Genomic DNA, 25,085 nt, shown 5'->3' on the forward strand with positions numbered 1-25,085 from the left:
CTTCATGTTCTTCACTTCTTACTCTGATGCGCCCATTGCTTTGGTGTCTAGACTCATCGGATCACATGACATTTTCTCTTTGGCTCCAAAATCCAAATCTGTATTCTTTTTAGCAAATTTAAGTTTAAGCGGAAAGATGGAAGCGTAATCACAACGCTAAAACTCGCGGTGAATCATGATGATACTTACGGCCACCGCGCGAAACCTCATAGGTGAGATAGGGGTATTAGTAGTTAACAGATTATGGGCCAAACTTGGCTGAGTGATGATGGTAGAATAATTATAAAGGTCTTGACTAAAGCAACATGCATGAGGAATCACAAAGGAGTTTTCATTTTCTGCAATGGAAAAGTACTCCAACTAGTTACTTTTATCAGAAAGTAACACTTTAATGTAACTGATTACTTTTTAATGACAGTAATTTTGTAATGTAATTAATTCCTTTAAAAAGTAACATCCTCTAACACTATTAGGGACACACAGCAATTTAGTTCCAATCCATATTGCACATGTGCAAATGCTCTTAATTTCACTATTAAATACTTTTTAAAAAATCAATATATACTTTTTACAACAAATCTGATGCTTCAACACAAACCCTACACGTTTTAATAATTTTTAAGAAAGATTCCATTAATTAATTCGAAATTGTTTTTGGTGCTTGATGCAGCCTAATTATTTGGCCTGTTTGAAATGGTGACTTTTTTTGGACGGGCAGTGTATATTTCATTACAGTACAATCCAGTAAACTGTAAAGCAAAGACAAAACAATCGTCTGATTTTATTTGTTTACAGGCGTTCGAAAAAAACAAGTAAGAAATAAAAATAAATCTAATTTCCATCACTGGAGCTGTCCAGGGGCTTCACATCATAGGTGTAGTGCTGTACCGTGATGGGAAGGAATATGCATAAATCTCTCAGACCATTTTTGGACTGGTCATGCAGGAGACACAGAGCTGAAAGACACAGCATCATATTGATTCTCATTGTCCACTTATACACATGCAAGAGAACAGTCGACCTTAAAAATAACCAGCATCCTTTTAGCACCATAATGAATATAACTCACATTATCTAATTAAACAACAACAACAAAAACAGCAAAACCTCCTGTATATACGTACTCAAGTACTTAAGGAAGGATAATATTATAATAATTGTCAGTTATTTATTGATGTCGTAAAATATTTGACTCATTTACTCTGCTGTCCCACATCACTTCTGGAAATATGAACAAACCTGTTTGCATGTTAGATGATCAGTTGAGACACCTGTGGGTCTTATAGTCCAGAAAATACAGTCAATTTTGTATTCTTCTGTTTTCGAGGAGAAGACTGACCATCTCAGGCTCTCTGCAGAACCTAATCAGAAAGCAGGAGCTGTTCTTAATGTGAATGCCTTGTTCGTCAGCAAATCCTGGTGTATAGTACATAATGCCTGTGTGTGAGTACGTAAGCAAGAGTGTGTGCATGTGTCTTTCTGTGAGGACGTGTCGTAGGAGTTGTCATAGGTGCTGAGACCAGTTCTCAGTTGTTCCGTTTCGGGTTGAAATGGCCTCTCACTTCTGTGTTCCTCATTAAATAGGAACAGGAACACTCGACGAGGCCTGGAGACTGATTACGGTCGAGCGAGGGTCTCTGTCCATCTGCAATAAAATAGGAAACACACTGTATCATCATCTACTACCTGTATCCAAACACACTCACACACACACACACACACACACACTTGTTTACCTCTTTACATGAGACCATGGAAGATCTTCCTCGAACCTACACACTGATCACACTTTATAAATCGATGCTCTATGCTATGAAATGCCGCTGTAATCGGACACAAAAAGAGGAGGATGCGCGATGACATCATTCCGTTCAGAACAACGAGCCCTCGACCTTGTGTTTATGACGTCCAATTTATGCTCGAAGGTTCAACCCGGTAATCGACAGTATTTTTTCGACTGTCTGCCGGTGGGTGTGTATGTGCGTGAATGTGCGCGTGAGTGTGTGTTTGTGTGTTCTTATTGTTATCACTTGTATGGGGTGAACCTGTGGAGGGAAGAGACGCAAAGCCGTCCCCTGTTTCCTGTGTGAAAAGAACTAAGAGTATTTATTAAAATTATTGTTATGATTGAAGCAGTCATGAATTATTATTCATTATCAGTCTATCTCATTCACTATTTGCAACAAACACAAACAGCCAGATCATTAAAGACTTAATGGGTCACATACACAAATGGTCATATAATAATAATAATAATAATCATAATAATAATAATCATAATAATAATAATCATAATAATATTAATAATTAGGCCTATTATTATTATTATCATTAATAATAATAATCATAATAAAAATCATAATCATAACTATATTATTGATGTATAACTGCATCTTAAGTTTTGTTTGTGGTTCTCTGTACAAGATGATTAGAGTGGGAGTAGAGTCAGTGTAGGAGGATGTTGACTGGAGCTCTAAGAGCTTAGGGATAGAAATTTAGTGCAAAAACTGTACACTAGATGGCGCCAAATACACACACAGCCAGAAAAAAACAGCACAAAACTGCAGAGTTAAATACCACAGGAGTGTATACACTGTGTATATATACTGTATACAAAGTACAGTAAAAGCAAGAAAGTAAGTAATATTTTACAAAAATAAGAAATCATTGGGCTTTATTATTATTATTATTATTATTAGTAGTAGTAGTAGTAGTAGTAGTATTATAAGTATTATTATTATTAATCCACAAGTCAAGTCAAGTCAAGTCAAGTCGCTTTTATTGTCACATCACGTACTGGTACACTGGTACCGTACACGTGAGTGAAATTCTTATGTGCAAGCTACACAAGCAAGGGGAGGTTTGGACAATAATGGCAGGATGAAATATTTGTATATTATAACTAAATATATACTAATATATGGCTATATATGTTTATAATCACACTATTATTATCATTATTATTATTTAATAAACAGCAATACAGTGGCACGGTGGTGTCGTGGTTAGCACTGTCACCTTGCACCTCCAGGGTCTGGGTTCGATTCCCGGAGAGGCTCGATTCTTGTCTCTGTTTGCATGTGCTCCCCGTGCTTGGTGGGTTTCCTCCGGGTACTCCAGTTTCCTTTCACAGTCCAAAAACCTGCAGATTAAGGTTAATTGGCGTTCCCAAATTGCCTGTAGTGTGTATGCTGTGTGCCTGCAATGGATTGACATTTACATTTGGCAGACGCTCTTATCCAGAGCGACTTAAATTTTTATCTCATTACAAGGGCCCAACAGTGGCAACTTGGTGGTTTTGGGCTTTGAACCTGGGATCTTCCGAACCGTAGTCCAATACCTTAACCACTGAGCTACCCCTGGCCCAACTAAGTAAGGCACCCTGTCCAGGGTGTACCCTGCCTCATGCCCTAAGTCTCCTGGGGTAGGCTCCAGGCCCCCTGCAACCCTGAATACAGGATAAAGCGGTACAGAAGATGAGTGAGTGAAACTGCAATACATAAAACATGCAGTACAACTTTAATTACATGTGATAGATAGATAGATAGATAGATAGATAGATAGATAGATAGATAGATAGATAGATAGATAGATAGATAGATAATGTCCTTGATTGACAAAGTAAATTTATAACTATATATGTATATAATTACACTAGTATATTCTGCTCCTTATTATTATATTATTTTTTATTATTTTGTTTATTATATAAACAACAACACATACAGCATGCATTATATGTGATTACCATCAATTAAAGTATATATAAATACATTTATAGATCAATTGTTTGGAACATAATTTATAAATAATTTTTATACATAATTTAATAAACAGCAACATATGCATAAATGTGTTAATAAATGTATTTATTTAAAATGTTTGCTTTTACTGTAATAGCTGTTTCGTAGATAGATAGATAGATAGATAGATAGATAGATAGATAGATAGATAGATTTATGATAGATAGGTTTATAATTGCACTAGTAATTATAATTTTATAATGCTGTAATTATTATTATAATAATTAATGTAATTACATAGGCTGTATAGTTACACTATTATATTCCAAATAATGATATTATGTATTAAATAACATAATTAATACTCTTAATATTATTTTACCTTACCTTATTTTATTATATTATTTATTACATAGCTCCAAAATTTTCCTCAACCACCATTTCAGACTCCATGTAGTGTGTTCATATCACTCTTGTGTCATTTTTCTATAACAAAACACCAGGAGCTACAGTCTGGACTTGGATATGACAGATAAAAAAAAAAACACACACACAATCCTGTCCCACCATTACTGCACATGGACCTATCCCCACATACTCGTACACACACACACACACACACACACACACACACACACTCATACTGTAGCTGTGCTCTGCTCCAATACTCGTGTCTGTGAAAGCAGCCGCCGCTCCAACACTTTGGACGCCACTCAGTTACCTAGCAACTCCACTTCACTTCCATGGCAATGCTATAAAAAGCCACAGTGAAGAAAAGAAGGGAGGAAAGCAAGGGAAGATGGTGGACATGGCAATACTGGAACAAAACGCACGTGTTTACCATTGTGTTTATAATAAGCCACTGCCGTCAATGCAGAATGACGAGCTTTATCGGAAGACATTTATTCACATAAGAGCATTGTATTGTATTCAGTATCACGCAAAATGGGTCGTTATCACTCCGTTTGTAGCAACGTGTGGTTTTGCACCCTTTCCGCAGCATAACTGCAATCAATCTATGGGGGAAAGGAAATTGACCCAATAAAAATGTGATTTCTTTCTTTTTCTATCCCTTTCTGCAACTCTCTCCCTCTCTCTCTGTCTGCATTCAAAGCAGTAGGAGCCATTAAGGAGAGCACTCAGTAGTGACAGACTCATAATTACCCCACAAGAACGAGAAAGGGTCTCAAGAAAAAGCTAGCAGCGTCTGAATGAGGAGGTGAATAGGCTCACAAGCATCAACAAATAATGTGTTGAATCATCCAAGACCTAGTTAATGCGCTCATGAGGATGTTATCATACTGATACAAGGTCCATAATGAACATAATGTTGGACTATTTTGTAGTCAGAATCTCTTGTGAATATGCCCAATTATCGAGCAGCATCAGGCGCTCAAATGAAAGCCTGCTCACGGTTCAGTAATTGGGCATTCCTCTCACCTCGGCCAGCGAGGCGTTCACAAATCTCGGTGTTAAAATATTATGCCAGTATTTACTGGAATCACAGCTTCAAAAAACATCTTTTGGTACACATCCTGTGAGAGATGCAGAACCATTATCCAATGCAGCTTTATCTTCTGGAGCTGAAATGGACTGGATTTCATTTATCTTTCCCCATTCAACGGCAATTAATAAAATTATAAAATTGGAGCTTATTATTTATACTTTATTTTATAAATTTACCTAAAAAAAAAAAGCAACAAATAGCATTTTGTAATAGGCGGCACAGTGGTGTAGTGGTTCGATTCCCGGCCAGACTCCGTCTCCTCATGCTTGGTGGGTTTCCTCCAGGTACTCCGGTTTCCTCCCACAGTCCAAAGATATGCAGGTTAGGTTAATTGGCGTTCCCAAATTGCCCGTAATGTGTGTGTGTGCCCTGTGATGGATTGACACCCAGTCCAGGGTGTACCCCGCCTCGTGTCCTAAGTCTCCTGGGATAGGCTCCAGGCCCCCCACAACCCTGAATACAGTATAAAGCAGTATAGAAGATGAGTGAGTGAGAGAGCATTTTGTAATTTTTAGGAATTTTTAATATTTTTGCTTACAGTTCCTTTATCTTGCATTATGTTCTCCAAACAGTTATTATGTGATATATATTTATTCTTATACAAGGTGTGCTTGAAATGACAATCAAAGTTGATATAGAATAAAAATAAAGGTATAAAAAAAGAACAAAACATGATGGGATATTCCGTTATCAAAAACAAATCAATGAAGGAATATTACTGTACCTAGGATCACCTGGTTACCCACTTTTTTTTTCTTGGTTTACGCATCAAAATTAACACTTAGAGTAATTAATTATTACCCTGCAGTGTTTGTATAGGTCCTTTTGGACTCATATATAAGTGTTAAATTAACACTAGGGATTTACACTAGTGATACCTAATTGACCTTTTTTTTGGCGGGGGGGATTTTTTTTCTGATTTTCTGCCTCATTTAGTCGTGTCCAATTCCTCCCTGTTACTAGGGGGCTCCCTCATTAAGCTACTACTACCACTCAGTCGGAAAGACCTTTCCTTCGAACCACGTGCACCAGCTGACTGCATCTTTTTCGAACTGCTCACTCACACACCGTTGGGGACGGCATAACCCACTTGGAGGACAGCGCTATCCGCTCCTTCCGCTTGCGTGAGCTTACAGACCCTGATTGGCTGTAGAGCCGTGATTAATGTGAAAGCACTACGTACCTCTCATCCCTCCCCTCTGAGAGAGCTCGGCCAATCAGCTCTCTCTAGACCTCCGGCTGCGAGAGGTTACAGTATCCTTCTTTATTTTCATAATGTGGTTTAATGTATAGTTCGGTTTGTTTATGTTATCTTAAATAAAAACTGAGGTGCATATACGGTAAGTACATTATAGCAGTCGTTGTAATTTTTTCACAATAAAGTTGGAAAGTATCAATTCAATTTAATTCAATTTTGTTTATATAGCACTTTTAACAATGGTCATTGTTACAATATGGAAAGAAATTTGAAAAATGTAAGGAACTATGCATAGGTTATACTTATCAGTTTGTATCCGATGAGCAAGCCGAGGAAGATGGTGACAAAGTAAAACTCCCTGAGATGACAATAGAACAAAAAACTCATGAGAAGGATATAGCAGAGATTCACTTGTGGTCAAACTGTGTGCTATGAGGCTAAAAATTTAGTACAAGTGTTTAAATTGACATGAAGTCCACTTTCATTGTTGGAGACGCAGGTGATTAACATTTTATTGTATTACAGTGCATTCAGTGTAAACTGAAAGTTAAATTTGTACTAAATAGACTGAAACATTGAAAGATACTAACTAAATTATTCTCATTGGGATAAGAAAAAATATTAAAAAAAATATATATATATATAATGACCACGACCAGGACAACGTAATGTCCTTATATGCACCTTAATTTTGATTTAACTTGAAAAACTTGAAAAATATTCGCCACAATTTTTGGCATGTGGCTTTTTGTAAGCTTTACCTTTTATGGACTTGGATATGGGCATTTCTAAATGCAAATGAACTATGTTGAAAATATACAGTAGTATATGGATGACTTGGCTGGAAATAAGTTTCTGATTTTTTTTAAGGCTTTCTTTCCACTTACTGTACTAAACTTCCTTATTGTAAATTGACAACAGAGATTTAATAATAACACTTATAAACTCTTTATGGATGGTGTGATGGTGTAGTGGTTAGCACTATGGCTTCATTCCTCCAGGGTCCTGGGTCCGATTCCTGCTTTGGGGTCTGTGTGCATGGAATTTGCGTGTTCTCCCCGTGCTTGGTGGGTTTCCTCCGGGTAATCCAGTTTCCTCCCACAGTCCAAAGACATGCAGATTAGGCAAATTGTTGTACTCAAATTGCCCATAGTGTGAATTCGGAAACACCAAGTTAGGGGAAACCAGAGCACCTGGAGAAAACCCACTAAGAATGAGAAGAACATGCGACCTCCATGCACACAGACCAGAGATGAGATTTGAACCTTTAACCCTATACAGGTGCAATGCAACAGTGCTAAACATGTACACCTAGATTGAGACAGGCATTGTGTAAAACCCAAAAGATACACAATGTTTTCCTTTATGAGCTAAAATCTTTTATTTGGCCAGATGAATGCTGTTTTTTTTCCTTCCCTCATACTGTATTGATCTGATGTGGGCGAGCAGGTTAGGGAGTGTAGGTAGGCAGTTGGAGGCATTTAAGGATGATCACAAGTTTCACATCCAAAATAAGATTTCTCACATCCAGCTCCTGAGAAAAAAAGTATGGAGGTGGTATTTGGAACATTTCTACTTATAAAGCAGCAAATCTGTAGCTCTGTATATTGGAAGAAAAAACAGACAAGACGCTTCTTCTATTTTTCTAAAGTTTATTTGTCATCAAATACATATCAATAGTGCATTCCTGGGCTTGCAGGTAAATATAACCAGTTCTCAGGTCTTCTAATGAGACACTCTCGCTGAGGGGGCAAAACGTGAACCAGCAAGACGGTGGGATAAGAACCAGAACAACCAGAAGGTATGAGTCGCTCTCTCCAGAACAGACAAACGAATGAAAAAAGAAACCAATGAACCAGTTGTTCATTTGTGGTCAGGTCTGCAGGGTACCCTCACCCCTTCAACTACTTCCTCCATCATCATCATCATCATCATCATTATAATAATACCCTTGGGAGGTCAAAGGTCATACCCCCAAACCCTTGGACTGCGATTCTGACAAGACGGAAGTTTTGACATCACAAAAAGAGGCAATAAACCGAAAGAAATTTTTAACATATACACGGATACAAAGTTGCCCCTTTTTGATCTTTAAATATATTTTATTTTCATAATCTCATTTAATTTTCTCTCATATATCAATAAAACAGTTCCGTAAAGTAAAGCTCTCCACAACCATTTTTTATTCATTTTTTTTTTTGTACATCTGTTTCAAAACCACATGTATCTATTCGAACATTCAACAAACACCTACCTCAAATGACATCAAAGAAAACAAGCACGGCTAACTGCTTCAATTTCGTCCGTCCGACCTTTCAGTTTGTGCTTCTGATGCTGTCGGGACAACAATCACACAATCCGCTGTCGTAACCGTTTGACCGAAGACAGCCAGCGCACGGGGACAAAAGAGACACGTTAAACAGAGCTAATGACCCAGACTCCACTGATGCATCGCTATCGTCTTTGCCCTTCACATAAAAAAATCAATACAAAAATAAATAACGGTATAGAAATGAAAAATAGTACAGAAAAGCTGGGGAGCCAGGGAGGCACGAAGACAGCAAGCAAGCATTTTGTTTCTCAGGTCACGCCGTGCCTCACTGAGTCGCAAGCAAGAATTCTGATCCCTTGTTTCTCACCAACATTGTGAGCACAGTGGCTCAGAGTCTCCCCTTTCCAGGTCCTACGTCTCGTCAGAGTCTCTCCGCGTCCAAATCCTCAGAGTCGCACTGACACCGTTATCTCTTCCGTAGCAACGTCTCAGCTGACCAGTCACGCTGGCTGATGCAAACTGGAAACTAAGAGCGATTGCACCAAGAAGCTCTCATTTAGACACGAATTATATGGCTACCTGTGATTTAACAAGCAGACACATTCTGTAGCAGAGCAAAAAAAAAAAGAATGGAGATCAAGATTAATTATGAATGCTTCCACTTTTGGGTCTGCGGATATTAATGGAGGTTTAAATGATGGAAATGGTATTAAACCCAACGCCTTAAAAAAGCCACTGCCAGCCGATGAGATCATTAAAACGAAAGCATATCCAGACGTTTGCTTTCTTTCGCTCAATTTGCGACAACGAGGCAGGGACGAACAATTTTGAGAAATGTATAAAAGAGGACTAAAAGTTGATATGCAAAGCTCATTACAAAAAAAAAAGTCATTAATAGTGGCACTTGAATTTACATGGCACAAAGTAATACAGATGTGACGATATAAAGCATAAAGCATATGAGCAAGCCTGCACTATCGAACGATATCGAACTCTGTTTATAAAACCCTGCAGGATTTGTCATGGGTAAAAATACTGTTAACGGTCAAACTGACATTACTGCGAGGAAAAGGATGGGTTCGCCAAAAAGAGCTCTAAAGTTCAGGGCAGCGTTTGCTCGGAGAAAGACGGAAAAAAACCATCACAAATTCGCGTAAAAACAAAATGCTACTATTGTACAACGAGCAGCGGAAAGAAAGAAAACGTGCTCGGAAAAAAAATCGAAGGACGAATTACGAATCTCAGAATTAGCCCTTGAATTGAAACAGTTCAAAAGAGATTAAATACAGCCGAATTTGAGAAAGAGAGAAAGTGAGAGAGAGAACGAGAGAGACAGAGAGAGAGATACGGACTAAAATTCCAATTAAAACCGCAGGCAAAGAGATCAGTAGTAATCCGGCAAAACAGAATTGCATTTTCTCTCTTGCTCCCTTCAGCCAGGAAGAAGAAGATGTGCGATGGAGTGCGTTTGAGTTCAAAGGTCGTCTGCTTAATCCTAGGCCCTATTTAGTGTCTGTTTCTGGCACAGCACTGTGGCTTTGATATGTGTGCTCTTTTATAGTTAAAAGGATGGTGGCCACACTGTAATACACCTCCACCTCTCTATAGCTACACTTCACTGCTCGTTCACCTCCCCAATAACGTATAAGGTCCTTTATCAGGTCCATGTGAATTTTTCTACAGACTTTCATTGATTCTTGTTGCTTTGTCGTGTTTTTTAATTTTTTTTTCTTTTTCCTTATCGTTTTCGTCAGTCAGTACCTGGGAAACTGAAAGCACCGGGGCGGTTTGGTTTTAAAGGGACAGAGAGGATTCAGAGCGAGAGGGTAGGTTGAGGGGCTTCCGTGCCAAAAGCAGTCCATCTTCACTAAAGGGCACAGTACAGGGGTCCTGATAGTCCATAGTACGAGGAGTGGAAAGGGAAAAGGAGGGAGAGATTTGTGGAGAGGATGGCCAAATGGACAGAGGAATGGGCCAAGATTAACCCAGAGCCTCTTTGTTGCTTTCCCGCATTTGCTGACCGCTCTTACTCATCTTCATCTCCGTCAGCTGGATGTATCGCAGCACATTTGTGTCTGGAAAAAGAAGAAAGAAAAAAAGAAAAGAAAAAAGAAACTCAATTGGATAGATTTCTTTTATGTTCTATGTAAACTACAGTATAATCAGAGTCAATGTATAAAGTTAAGTGCAGATTTAGGATACTCTTGGAACCAGTCTCAGCTCATCCATGGGGCCGGTGAGGAACACCACATATACACTTACTGTACCAGTCAAAAGTTTGGACACACTTCCTAATTCAGTGGTGTTTCCTAAATTCTAGAACAATATCGGATCGTTCTGAATTACAGTCAGTTGTTGACTACAGTCAGACACAAACGTCTATATTCGCTCTGGAATAGTTCTTACTAAAACAGTATTGTGTCAAGTGCATTTGCAAAACCCGTCGAGCACCATGATGAAATCATCATCAGTTATGAAGGCTTTACAGACCATAAGTATCACACATCTCAATATCAACTGTTTAAAAGAGATTACGGTGGTACTTCAGCATATGATGGCCCACTTTTAAATTGTTGCCTTAAGAACTACAATTTAGCAACAAAAATGCCAAGCAAAGCATATATACATTATTATTATTTTTTTTGCATTTTGTGCAGGATTTAGTGAAAACATACAGTAGCACCATGGGTCCCAAGAATGTTATCAAGAGGGGCGGCAAGGATGAAACAGAGCTACAGTCAATTAAATTGTTGGTGCCAAGAGGAATCAAAAATCAAGGTTAAGTCAGGTTTAATATCTATTTATTTGATATTTTTCTATCAATTTTTTTGCAATAATATGATCATAGTATAGAAATTGGTAATATTAGTAGTATTGGTAATGGCTGGAACGCATTTTATACATTTATATTATTTCCTATGGGAAAAAGCGTTTTGCAATACAAAATTTCACATTAAGAACTCGGATTGAATTTGTAGGCCGTGGTACCACTGTATTGCATATTTTGGACGCCTTTAGCATTGTTTTAAAATGTAGGAAGAAATAAAAATCAGGAAAGACCAGGAAGTTAGAAGGTTCGTTCAAACTTTTGACTGGTAGACTGGTTCCTATACCCATAGACACAGCTAAGCAAGAGAATAAATAAATAGGGCCTACCCGCGGGTTCACGGCTCTTGGCATCGCGGAGGTAGCGCAGGGCGCAATCGTAGTCTCCCAGATGGTAGAAGGCGATGCCGGCGCGGTACATGGCTTTGAAATGGTCCTGCTGATGACCGAGGACTTTCAAACAATACTCCTTCACTCGCTCGTAATTCACCAGCTCTGACTGGAGCAGACACGCTATAGAGAGATAGAGAGGGGAAGAAAGCAATGTGGCATTTAAAATGTGTAAACCGTATTTCAAAACCTGAAGTTATTCATTTCTTTGATAATATTGCAATTAAAGGAGACAAGCTAGAAACACTTGTACAGAGAGCGAGAGAGAGAATAAAGGAAAGAAAAACTTAATTAATTAAATCTCGGAATTAAAATGGGATAAAAGCCAGAATGGAAAAAAAGGATGTGCAGAGCCAGCTGAACAGCTAAATAGTGTAACACAGATCTTTTTTTTTTTTTTTTTACTTTACATCAGGCATTAATTGTTAGGAATTAAGTCTTGAGTGCTACATTTTAAATGTTCTCCATCTTATTCAGACTACAGATTTATTCATTTTCCTAGAATGAAGACCGAATCGCACCTTCATAAGATAAGCAACAATGACTAGGACAACGGGTTTATTGGCAAATACACAAAGATGGAAAAAGCTTGTCTGATGGTGATGCTGTCTCTCTCTTCTAGGATTGGAGGAATAAAAAGCGTATCTATGCTGAATATTTTCTTAAAACTGTATTTAAAAACCAACTGTTACAATTCTCCTCTGCCCTCTATACTCATCAAGGAATCTCTTGCCTGCGGAACAACCATTCGATAGCTGTTTTTTTTCCCTTTTTTCAAATCAATTCGTGAAAAAATCTAGAAACTGTTGCAGCGACCTTATTTCCCCTCTCGTCTTTTCCAACCACTAAACATTCAGCATCAGCAGTAGTAATCTAATCCGCGGCCTGATCATCTGGCTTAAGACTCTTGCACAGTACTGTACAGTACATATTGGGCATCACAAAGCTATAGCCTTTAAATCCCCAACCCCCTCTTTGATCTGATTCTAGGTCTGCTTCAGCAAAAATGATCTGCTGCTTCCATTTTTCTAATTCTGTCATGATGAAAAGGTGCAAAAGGAAGCAAGTATTAGACTTTACAAAATCACAAAAAGTTAAAAGAAGCAAAACAAAGACAAACAGAAAAACTGGAACTTAAATATATACACTAATCCATGTTAAACGCAAAATGTGACAGTGATTATGGGAACGTGACTGTAGTCAGGCATCCCCTGGGCAGTGCCAGGGCAATTTTTACTTTAGCCGGTCTGAGTTTTGGTCTAAGCTTTTTCCAAACTGTCAATTTGGAACTAAGTCTTCACTGTTGGAACTTCGGACCTTAATGCAGGTTTATAATTTATTTCGAATAAATATAAAAATCAGTGTCATGCTGTAAAACCTTCTTGTTTTTTTTTTTAAATACATTATTATTATCAGTTTAATTAAATATACTAAATAAAGCAAGAGCAGCATGAGAACAAAATATATCCACATCAGAATTCAGCAGATTATTAACAGCTGGTCTAAAGCATCCTAGGTCATTTTTAAAAATACCCGACAGCTGAAATCCCATTTCCTCCCCCATTTCCATGTTGAATGAATAAAACATCAGAGGTCTTCAGCAGGAAAGAAAAATGCTACAGCTAATTAATAGCTGTGTGAAAGGGTAAAATTAGGTGCATTCGACCCTGAAAGAACATCTGCACTGCAAATGAATCTGAGTTGGTGCTCCGTCCTGTGACACGCATTTAAACAGAGTGAAACCATTGTTGCTGTGGAATTATATGGGTTGTACAGTAGAATTAAATGTGATGTGCTTGTGTATATGTTTTAGCTAGTTTTATTTTATCTATAGATATTTTTATAGGAAGAATGCTCGAGCTCTATGTGTTCAGGGAGCCCTCATGTCTATGTTTCCTTCTTGCTCTTCCTTTCAGTTATGCTATCATAGCATAGCTTGCATAACTGTTAACATACTCTCTCTCTCGAGCAATACATGTTGTTGTTGTTGTTAGTCTTCCGGCTGCTCCTGTCGATGGGTGGCCACAGCGGACCAACTGATCCGCACAACAACTTGGCACAGGTTTTACACCGCATGCCCTTCTTGAAGCAACCCTGCCATTTTAATTCGAGCTTGGGACTGGCACTGCATCCAGTGGCTGGCGTTTGGGAATCGTACTCTGGCCTCCCTTGACCTACACATGGCACTCCTGAATTGCCTGCGATCCTGACCTCTTTTGACCCCCGGGCCTGTCTGACTCATCCTGGTGCCCCTTTCTGGTTGGAGTTCTGGTTGGCTTGCTGTTGATGCGGATGCCTCATATGGTCTCCTTATTCTGCGTGGTGACCATTGACAGTTCCACTTGACCATGTAGATGGTTTTGGACTCAGCTGATGCAGATGAAATTTATAATGGGTTGTGAATGCAGTCAGTAGTTGAGAATTGAAATTCCCATGAAAATTCTTGAAACACCCATCATTACTTTATATTAAATTTAATTAAATTAAATGATGTAGATTACATTTAAGGCATGAGAACAAATGTTTTACTGTGACAGGCTACATAATGCATTTAAAAATCGGCAGCTTATGTAACAAACTCAGCAGCGACCTCATTTCCACTCTCGTCTTTTCCAACCACTAAACATTCAGCATCAGCAGTAATCTAATCCCCGGCCTGATCATCTGTCATCATCTGCACCTGTTTCTCACTGGTTCATGCCTCACATGTTAGGTGGTTTTTATGCCACACATTCATAGCAGACTTGCTGTACAGAACATTTCTGTCACCAGGTCAGGTACCCGGACTGGACTAAATATGGGAGTCAAAAACTGAGCTGCAGGAAGCCTGGAGAACTTCCTGGAGAACTTTTCACATGAAACTTTTTAAGGCTCCAACAATGAAAGCAGACTTTATATTAACATAAACACCTTTTTTGTTATATTGAACATTCAACTTTCAGGTACTTGTGGTCATCACATCACCCGAATGAGGATGGGTCCCCTGTTAAGTCTGGTTCCTCTCAAGGTTTCTTCCTATTGTTATCTCAGGGAGTTTTCCCTTTCCTTGCCACCGTCGCTCCCGGCTTCCTCGTCAGAGACAAACTTAGAGGTATAGTTTATCCTTTTTTGAGACAATGCTGCACAATTAAAAGTGCTGTTCAAATAAAACGGAATTGTATTGAACCAAACTGCCATTCATATTCACACACATACTGTACACACACTTCCCAGAAGCAGTTTGTAGCCCGAATCCTCCTTTGTATTCATCCATTATCTCACCCACCTGGATACTGTAGATTTACTGTACCTAAGAACTGCTGCTGTCGTCCTAATGCCTGTCTTGTGATCAAACCAGGAGTCAAAATATACTCACGTTGAAACATCATTCCAGCACTCATTACTAATTATCTGTATTCTTCTATACCTGAATACTGTCAGTTATGAGTTATAATCTTATAAGTCTTAAAGTTTCTTCTTCTTCAAGTCATCTCAAGGAGTTTGCACTGTCGTGTCAGGTTTTCTCATTAGGAATCTAAATTTAAATCAGGATTTCTATATAACTGCTTTATGACGATGTCTGTCGTTAATATATATTATTTTATATATATAATATAATACTGAATATATCTATACAGATATAATAAACATTTGACAGATTTACGTTATTGATCAGATTGGTTCATCAGACTGCATGTTTGAGCGGATTTCTTTCACAGTGATTGCATGGGCCTGACGAACACACATGGGGTTTATTAGCCCTCAGATGAGTGGAGTATCAGTAAAGAGCCTTGTCCCCTTTAGTGAGTCACCGGTGCCAAGGGCCTGGCAGACTGGCACAGGTCTGACCCTGGCCAAGGTTAATGTGCGTAAATGCGCAGTACGTAGAGGGCAGCAGAGCTGGCTGACCACCGCATGGCGCCACTTTCTCTCCTTCTTCCTCACTATATTGCTCTCTCACTCCACCACCTATCTCTCCATCTGCTGCTGACACTCACTTCTGTGAAATGCATGACTTTTAGCAAGAGCCAGAAAGAGAGAGAGAGAAAGAGAGAGGGAGAGAACGTGGACTACAGATCAGTAATCAAAAAGCAAGTGTAATTTAAACATCAGAATGGAATGTAACATCTGTAACATCTTTGGTGTTAAATCCAGATGCCCTTGAACATTTGAGGAAAACAATTTGTGGTTCAGTTTAATATTATATAACTTAAACCACACAAAACACTTAATGTAGATATTCACTGGGTATCCGCCAAATGACCAGACACATAAAAGGAGCTACAACGAAACCTAACACATCAATTAAGTGGTAGTACATACAAACACTAATAATAGTGCAGAGGGCTGTATTTTACGCCAAGGCTTACAAATTTTATTTCACGCAAACCCAACTAATTACATACAGATATTAAGAAAAGCAGCTCAACCATATGGGCGATTCTGTCACACCATTTTCAGGCGCAACATTAATATCATATATATATAATGTCTTCGGACAGTAGTGTAGTGCATGTCCTGTGATGGGTTGCTCTCCGGCATAAGATCCATGCCCCATGCGTCCTTAAACATGATAAGCAGTATGAAAAGAATGAACAAATTTGTCTTCATGATGTTTATTATTTTAAATAAGGGTCAGGGGTTTTGATAAAGCACGATGAAACATGCTAATCTGACGCTAATTAAACACTTAATTAAAATAGTTGTGTTAAATAAGGATAGCCAGATGAAGTAATTATGAATAGAAAAATATGTGGCTCATATTGGAACCAAATCATTAAAAGAGTCGAGTGATAATGAGTTTTATTGATTATGTGATGCTGATCCCTTACCAAGGCACAGAGAATGTGACAGGGCTGCATAATGGAATGCAAAGCGGTTTTACACTGCTTTAAAAATGGTTTTCATTTAAGTATTGTGTGTATATATACAACTTCAGGGTGGCGTAGTGATTAGCACTGTGGCCTTGCACCTCCAGGATAAAGGGTTCGATTGCTGCCTCGAGTTTTTCTGCATGTTCTCCCTGTGCTTGGTGGGATTCCTCTGGGTACTACAGTTTCACCCCAAAGTCCAAAAACAAGACGTTTTGGCATGCAGATTGGCTTTCCAAAATTGCCCTGCGATGGATTGGTACCCTGTCCCGGGTATACCCCACCTCATGCCCCAGTCTCCTGAGGTAAGCTCCATGACCCTGTAATAAACATCATGCATAGTGTCGTGGAGGACATGCACAGGATGGGGGTACACCCTGGATGGGGTGCCAACACTTTGCAGGGCACAAGTACATAAAATTAATCACTCCAGTCAATTTGGGAATAGCAAATTGCACTGCAGGTTTTGGACTTGTCAGAGGCAGCTCATCGTTCCAGGAGGAAAGCTGCCAAGCATGTGCAAACTCCACGTACACAGGGTTGGAGGCGAGTTCTGAACACCCACCCCTGGAGGTGTGAGGCAACAATGCTAACCACTAAAACCTTTCTCAACTAAAACATTAGTGATGTCTTATATTCTACAGTAAAGATTATGGATTATGCATGCATTCTGCATTACTTGTATGTATATTTAATGTCAACACCAAAACTGAGAAAGAGGAACTATTGAAAAATTGGACAAAACATTCCTTTGGCCTCAAAATTTTACGTTTTCACAATCATGGATTTTATATTCCAACTGAACTATCAGTCAGACTATTAAAGTCCCATGCAAATGCGACTTTAGGTCTCGTTCAAAGCTCTACTTTCACTACATGACTGCATTTTGTCCTTTGGCTCTCTCTTTCTTTCTTTCTCTCTCTCTCTCTATTTCCTTTTAAAGCACTCTTCAATTTTCATCTTAATTTTTCTCACACCTACATCATTTCGAAAAAATATAAAACTTTGCCTAAAGCGAACATGTATCGTGACACAAGACATCATCTTCACTTTCTGCACGCATTCACGACCAGAGAGTTGGGAAACAGACACCTTAAGCAAGACTGTATTTGACCACAAATGTAATGTTCTTAGTGGTTTGCTGTTGCAACCGACTCCCTGGTGTCCTCCAGCTGGGTTCAACAGTAATAAGTCATCATGAAGAGTTATGAACTGTGCATGCACTATTGATTTTTCCATTTTCAAGCCCAGTTCAAGGGTCATTTGTACTGAAGTTAAGCCTATACTGTGCATTTCCATCTCCGTGTCCCGTTCTCAGATTTTCATGTCCTGTTATGACCCCCAGTGGGACCTACATGGGCTTGGTGAAACAGTAAACGCCTGTCAGCTTTAATCTCGTCCTCACATCACTCTCTCCGCTTTACCCAAGCTGCTTTAGGCTCCCCGGATCCTGCTAAGCTTCTCCTGTATTAGGTTACAAACCATAAACGCCTAATGGATCCTCACTCTTATTGTACTGTCTTGATTCCCCCCATTCTCTCTGGACCTCGCTTGCTCCACCCAAGTCTCGATATGCCTGCATAGGCGCAAACTCATACCACATGCACAAACATGCAGCAACAGACTAATTTATCACAGAAATGGATAGGGCGTCACAATGCGGATACAGGGAATTGCACTTAAGTGTGCGCTGAGTCAAATAATAATGGCATCGGGGCCACACGTTAATGGGTCTGCTGCACTTTCATCTGCAGCTCGGGCCAAGTTTACGATATAACAAGACTGACAAGGCGATGCGAGAAAGCAAGAAGTGGTCAGCTCGCTCAAAAGTACCAGGTCTCAGCATTGAGCTCTAAAGTGCTCTAACTTTGTGAAGAAGCTAGATCGATGCATTTAAAGTCAAGTGATGATCAAGTTAGGAGCACCCACCATTTTCTCTCTACACCAAGCATATCTGTGATATACAGAGCTGAACCCGAGGTGAGGCCACGAATGTTCTCTTAACAGGTGTGGAATCAGGTGAGCGGTAGCAGATGCCTAGGATTTCCTCAGCTTCATCCTCTTCGAGCTGTAGATTATACAAAAGCCTCTTCATCTACAAAAGACGTGTAGCTAGATGTAAGTGGTGTAAATACTCATGCTCAGTCATCTGAGCTACAGGGTAAGGGATGACAGGACATAGTGGTTACCATGGTTCTGTTTTTTTTTGCATGGGCGTGAGAGGCAGGTTTGCAGTGGGTGGATGAGCACTGCAGCCCAAGTACGATAGCAAGTACAGCACCAAAAGGTTGAGAGACATCTCTGGCAATGATACACCAAGCAAATATCCAACTAAAAACCAAAATCAACTGATCTGATTGATGAACATGCTGATTACAGAGACGATTTAAGCGGAAATTATTCCCGGGAACCAAGAGATGGCAGGAATTTGTAACCATGAGTAAAAAAACAAAATAGAGAAAAGTGTTATTATTAAAAAAATAAATACAATAATAATAATAACTTGAATATCGCTTGACTAACCAGTATGCCAGAACTGATTGATAGATAGATACTATTCTGATAGAAATAGACCCCGCCCACCATAAATTTACATTTTACCCACAATTCCCCACTGTAGTGTAGTTTAATTGTGTTAATTGTGTTAGCGGGGTAAAATGTACATTTATAGTGGGCGGGGTCTATTTCTATCAGAGTCGTGCAGGGTTGTGATTCGAGCTGTGCTGCTCGAGTTGGTCCACGCTGCGCGATCCAGCGGGATGCGCGAATAAACCAAAACATCTCTGTGCTATCCAGATTGTCGCGCTGCGCTGTTCATTGGGCCGCGCAGATATTTGGTCCGCCCAGGGCGGCTCAATCAGGTGCCGCGGTTAAGTCCCACTTTTGATGTGTTTGGCTTTCCATATAAATGTAATCTGTTACTGTTCTCGAGTACTATTTAAGTATCTGCACTTGACTTGAGTATTTCCATTTTGAAAGACTTTCTACTTTAACTCCACTACCTTATGCAACATCTGTCATTTCTTTATGCCTATGAGTTAACAAATGATAAAAAGGTTTAGCGGCTGATTTGAGTTTAAGTTTTAATGACGTTTATTTATTTATTTATTTATTTATTTATAATGACATTTAAGATAATAAGAAAAATCTCTCCTTTTATTTAATGAAACTGCTATACAGCAATTTAGTATGACGTCTTTTATTCTTTTAAACCTTGGAGGTGGAGCCTGATTTTTTTTTTCCTGAAGGAAATTTAACACTACTACAGTAATTTGTCACCTAAGTACGCTAGTCACTTGAGAATTTCCTAGTTTTAGCCATTTAGCCATAAAAAAAAGGCCTGCCACATATTTGCTCCATCTGTTTGCCCCATCTGTGGGGAAGTCGTGGGCTCAGTGTGTTAAGGCTCTGAATAAAGGATCAGAAGGTTGACGGTTCGAGGCCCAGCTCTGCCACTGTTGGGCCCTTGAGCAAGACCCTTAACCGTTATTTGCTGTTTATATCATGAATAAAGGCTAAACTAAAAAAAATTAACTAAAGCAGCTGTTTCTAATAAGCACAACTCTTCAGATAGTGAAAACTAATTAATGAAATCACCGGTTCAGCGCACAGAGAAAACCATAAAACATGGCATATGTCTTAATACTTTTGGCCCCAACTATATCTACAATACCTAGCAAACAGAGTGTTACTATAACAAGATCAGTGCAAAAGCCTCCAATACTGAGCGCCTGGAAAAATCAATAAATAAAATCCTGACTCTAATGCGCCACTTCAACACCCATGAGTTTATTAGAACATTCTCATTCTAAACCCATGAGTTGTGCAAAATATAAAAGAGTCTCTCGAATGCCTGCTCCGCTTGCCTCATTCCAGAATAATTACTTCCTAAAATAATTCTGCTTAAAATCTAAGCTAACATGTAGAGGTACAGTAAGCCCTTTCTTGCGCTAGTGGTCATTTTCTTTAATGTGTATTTTAATGTAAGTGTTGCGTAATAGTCAAAACCAAATAATCGTACAGAGACCCCAGAATAATTATATTTCTCAAATTACAGCACATTGGAAATTTGATTACAGCGCTTCCAGAACTGAGTTTGGATCATACTGTAAATACATATATACTGTAAATACATACAATATGTCTCCCAAACAAACTGAAATGGACTCCACCTATTCCAACAATTGTTTTTGAGCATCGATTATAATGCCGACATAGACTATACTGTGCCACACCTATCAGGCGAGAGCGGATGTTTCACGAGATCTCAGTAGAAATGTGGATTGGCTGATTTACTACAGATCTAGGGTCAGGTTTCTGTGACATGTGATGACCAGGTTTTCAGTATATAAAATAAATATCCAGACTGGTTCCGAATCAGACCCATGATGTTACACTATGACATAAAAACTATGTTTACGCAATCATCGAATATTTAAGGATTTTTAGTTATTAATCATACATCATACAGACACAAATTACTGTACAAATACGATAATTATTGTACTGTACGTCCTGTAACACTGGTTGCATTAGTAAAATCAATGAGGGCTTAAAATAAATCTGTCGTCACTATGAGTGTGCGGTGTGCATGGCTAAGGTTTTTAGCTAAGTAACTTTTTTAGCAGCAAAGACCACTACTCTGCAATGCAATATGACAGAAGCAATGCCAGAGGAAACATTTTGCAGACTTCGAAGCTTATTAGTTGAAGGCTCTTTCATTGTGGAGATGTAAACATTTAATGTTTATGATAACCATGTGCAGAGATGTTAAGATAAGTCTCAAAAGGAATGTTTGCTGTGTTTGAATCCTCTTATTTCACAACCACTCAATATATTATTATTATTATTATTATTATTATATTTAGAAATCGAATCAGAATTCATGTATTACCACATTTACTCCAAAATGTTTTTTAAGTAATTCATTACTTTTATAATAGAGTTTCACTGGTCGATCAGCCAGAGACTAAAATGTGATTCTGGTTTTCAGATTGATCTGCCATGACTGATTTGCAGGCAATAACTTTTTGAAAATTCTTTCGATTAGCAGACCCCTACTTTAACTGGAGTAAAATTTTACCTAGGGTCTCTTCCTTATTACTTAGGTACAGGATTTGTGTATTTTGTCCACCAATGATGACTAGTTCCAATGCAGGAATAGTATCATCATTGTGTACCCAAGAGCCAGCGTGATGTATCAGGGCTATAAGAAGCTAAAACAGGACACCCAGAGAAGAAGAGAGATGACAGATCTAGGGAGAGAAATAGAGACAGGGATGCTGGGTACAAAAGGTTAGGCAGTTTAGAGAGAATGAGACCTCCTGGGTAATCGATTGTAAATGCCCTCCTCCTGCAACATCCATCTCCACTTGACAGTATTGCCCTGTCACTGTCCCTCGACTGCTCTTTCTCCTCCCTCATCTCTCTCGCTTTTTTCTCATCCCTTGTCCTGCTTCATGGCTCCTTTTTCTCTGACAGGTCCAGTGCCTGCAGTGTTAGCGGAGCTAATTTAAAGCCAGCGTTAGGCGTCACTGATCACCTTGCTGTCACTCAGGCAGTAATTAGTTCTCTGGGAGCTTAATAGCCAATGCTGGGACCCATCACTCTTCCTGACGTCGCTTCTCCCTTCGTGCCCTTCTTCACCCTTCTGACCTGTGTAATATTTCACGTGTCTTTCTATTTCCCACACCTGCTCTCTATCTCTACTCTCCACATGTCTGGTACCATGGTACCACTTCTGTAACACAGGGTCATCCATGATACAGTGGCCCTTAACCCTTTCTGCTCCAGGGGCACTGTATCATGGATGACCCTGTGTTACAGAAGTGGTACCATGGTACCAGACATGTGGAGACCAGACATTTAGGCTTTCCTAAAAACTTACATTGCACTCTGTCCTCTCTACCTGTCACCTATTGTCTATACCACTTATCCTGTTTCAATATAGGGAACATCGTGGCCCCTAGAGCCTATCCAAGGGAACTTAGGGCACAAGGTGGATGGGGTGCCAACTTATCTTAGGGTACAAGCACACACCCAGTCATCAGACTGTAGGAGGAAACCAGTGTACCCGGAGGAAACCCAGCTGGTACATAGAGAATAGGCAAACTCCATGCTCACAGATCAATGGTAATATTAAATGACCCAAATCTGAGGGTGCAAGACAACAGTACTGACCTATAGGGCCACCGAACCACCTATTCCCTATAACGGAAGGCTTCATTTCCCATCATAACCTGACAGAAATGTGTCTCTGACTTGCCTTTATACTGTATGTTGGCTGACAGAGCTCCTGCATATACTGTACATCATGGTGCATTATGGGATATAGCCATCATGTTTTCTGCCAAGAACATGGCAATGCTGTACTTTGGTTTGGTTAAGGTTTATAGTGCTTAAAACTTTTACAGACTTCCAGAAGACTTCAAGCACAGTACAATGATGAGACTCTTTGCCGCAGTAGTACATTCGAATGGTGCAAACTGTTGAAAGAAGGCCCTACGTCATGAATAACGATTCTGGCCGAGGTGGATTGGAGCCCACTGTGGTCATTCCTGTGAAGTTCCAGAGGGTGGAACACATGATTGTTGCAAAATTAACAGATAACTTGCCACTAACTTGCACAAGAGACACATCCGTCTGTGTGAACTGTGCACAAAACCAATGACCAACACCACTTGCACATTACAAGAACTTGGCTGGGAGTTATTGCCACATCCACCGTATAGTCCTTGCATTGCTCCAAGTCATTTCCACATGTTTGCACAATAAAGGAGTTCCTGGGTGACCAGGGTTCCAGACGTTAAGTACTGTAGGTAGGCGCACTATGGTTCAGCATATTGAGAAACATTCCACCTTGATGGTATCCAAGCATCAGTGAAATGCGGGGATACGTGCATAAGTGTCGCAGGGAATTATATAGCTACGTATATGAAGGTAGTTTTTACTCTCACAACTGTGTTCTGTTATTCTGCACAATCAAAAGTCCTGGGTTTGACTGGAACAACAGCTAAAAACAACAGGATAAATAATGCGATTACAGTTGAGACAACCAGACACAAGCCAGACACGACCGTGATCTCATAGAGATTGTAAATGGTTTCTGTAATGAATAACATCATATTTGTGTATTTGTACACAGGAAAAAAAAATCAAGCAACTTGCAGCTACTGTACATAAAGTTTTTATTTGTGTTATATGTGAAACAGTGTGTATTTGTAGTCCTTGACCCTGATGCTGCGTCCTGATTGTTTGATGCTATTTTTTTGCCGTTGTGTCTAGCATCAAGATCCCTGAAGCAAATTTCACTGACTAGTCACCATGAAGGTAAATGACATCTCCAAGACATCCTGAAGGCTGGAGACAGAAGCCCATGGCTCTCTGGTTCTAATGGTTTAGAAATCTAATCACAACTCCCTGACCTGCACTGTAGGTGGGTTGGATTCTCCACAGTACCTCAAGTAGTCAGGAACAGTCGATAGGTGAGAATAATGCTGTGACTGCATGCATAATTCAAACGCTTCTTCCCTCTGTACTGAGCGGCAGTTCCTGTGCTGCGTTCGTCGGCCTGTTGCTAACGTGCTGTCACTCAGTTCGACGAACCTTGAAGGATATCGCGAGAATCCTAAATCAAAAGGCATGGCCTGCAATTGGAGACAAAGCCAAAATAACCGCCGCACTCTCTCTTCCTCCTGCCTCAAGACTATTTTTGGTTTGGGTTCTATTCTATTCTATATTAATTTCCATTTTCCTCTAGCGTTGCCCTTATTATGAGATCATTACCATCTCTCTCTCTCTCTCTCTCTCTCCATCTAAATGAATATAATAAGCCTGATCTCTTGGGGTGAGCCATGGCAAAGGTTGCCAAACAGCACCAACACTGAAGCTGCTGCCAGGCTGCATAGCAACACCATCTCCTATTCGCCCAAAATCCATCATAACATTTCTCCATATTCATGGTTCATCCATATTTTATTTTCTGCACTCTCAGAATACCGAACCACGACAGCATGTTTGTTTACATGAGGATAGTTGACACGATGCATGACTCAGCTTTCCCATAACTGCACACAGATGGGATGCACGGCTCTCCAACAGTGTGTGAAGTACAGGTGTAAAAATTCACCGATTCACATCACTGACCTGCGCTCTCCAGATTTACAGAAGTTAAGGTTCTTAGGAAAAACCCTCACATTGAGTCCTGAGGACAATATTTGCATTTTAGCCGTTATTTCCCATCAAACAGTGGATACTGCTCCTGCAGTTTTACAAGAGGACTTTTATAGCTCATCAGGAA

At 39.5% G+C, this 25,085-nt stretch overlaps 1 protein-coding gene across 1 annotated transcript in view; it reads right to left on the reverse strand.

Annotated features, from left to right (window-relative positions):
- Window positions 1-8,404: 8,404 nt before the first annotated feature.
- Window positions 8,405-25,085, reverse strand: part of ttc9b (tetratricopeptide repeat domain 9B) — a 35,292-nt gene continuing 18,611 nt past the window's right edge. The window contains exons 2-3 of the mRNA XM_053500700.1: window positions 11,877-12,059; window positions 8,405-10,795 (exon numbers count right to left, since the gene is read on the reverse strand). Of these exons, the coding sequence (XP_053356675.1) occupies window positions 10,701-10,795; window positions 11,877-12,059 (278 nt within the window). The 3' untranslated portion in view covers window positions 8,405-10,700. The remainder of the gene's footprint in view (window positions 10,796-11,876; window positions 12,060-25,085) is intronic.

The sequence above is a fragment of the Clarias gariepinus genome, chromosome 7 (genome assembly GCF_024256425.1).
Source record: "Clarias gariepinus isolate MV-2021 ecotype Netherlands chromosome 7, CGAR_prim_01v2, whole genome shotgun sequence".
Classification (NCBI taxonomy): Eukaryota; Metazoa; Chordata; class Actinopteri; order Siluriformes; family Clariidae; genus Clarias; species Clarias gariepinus.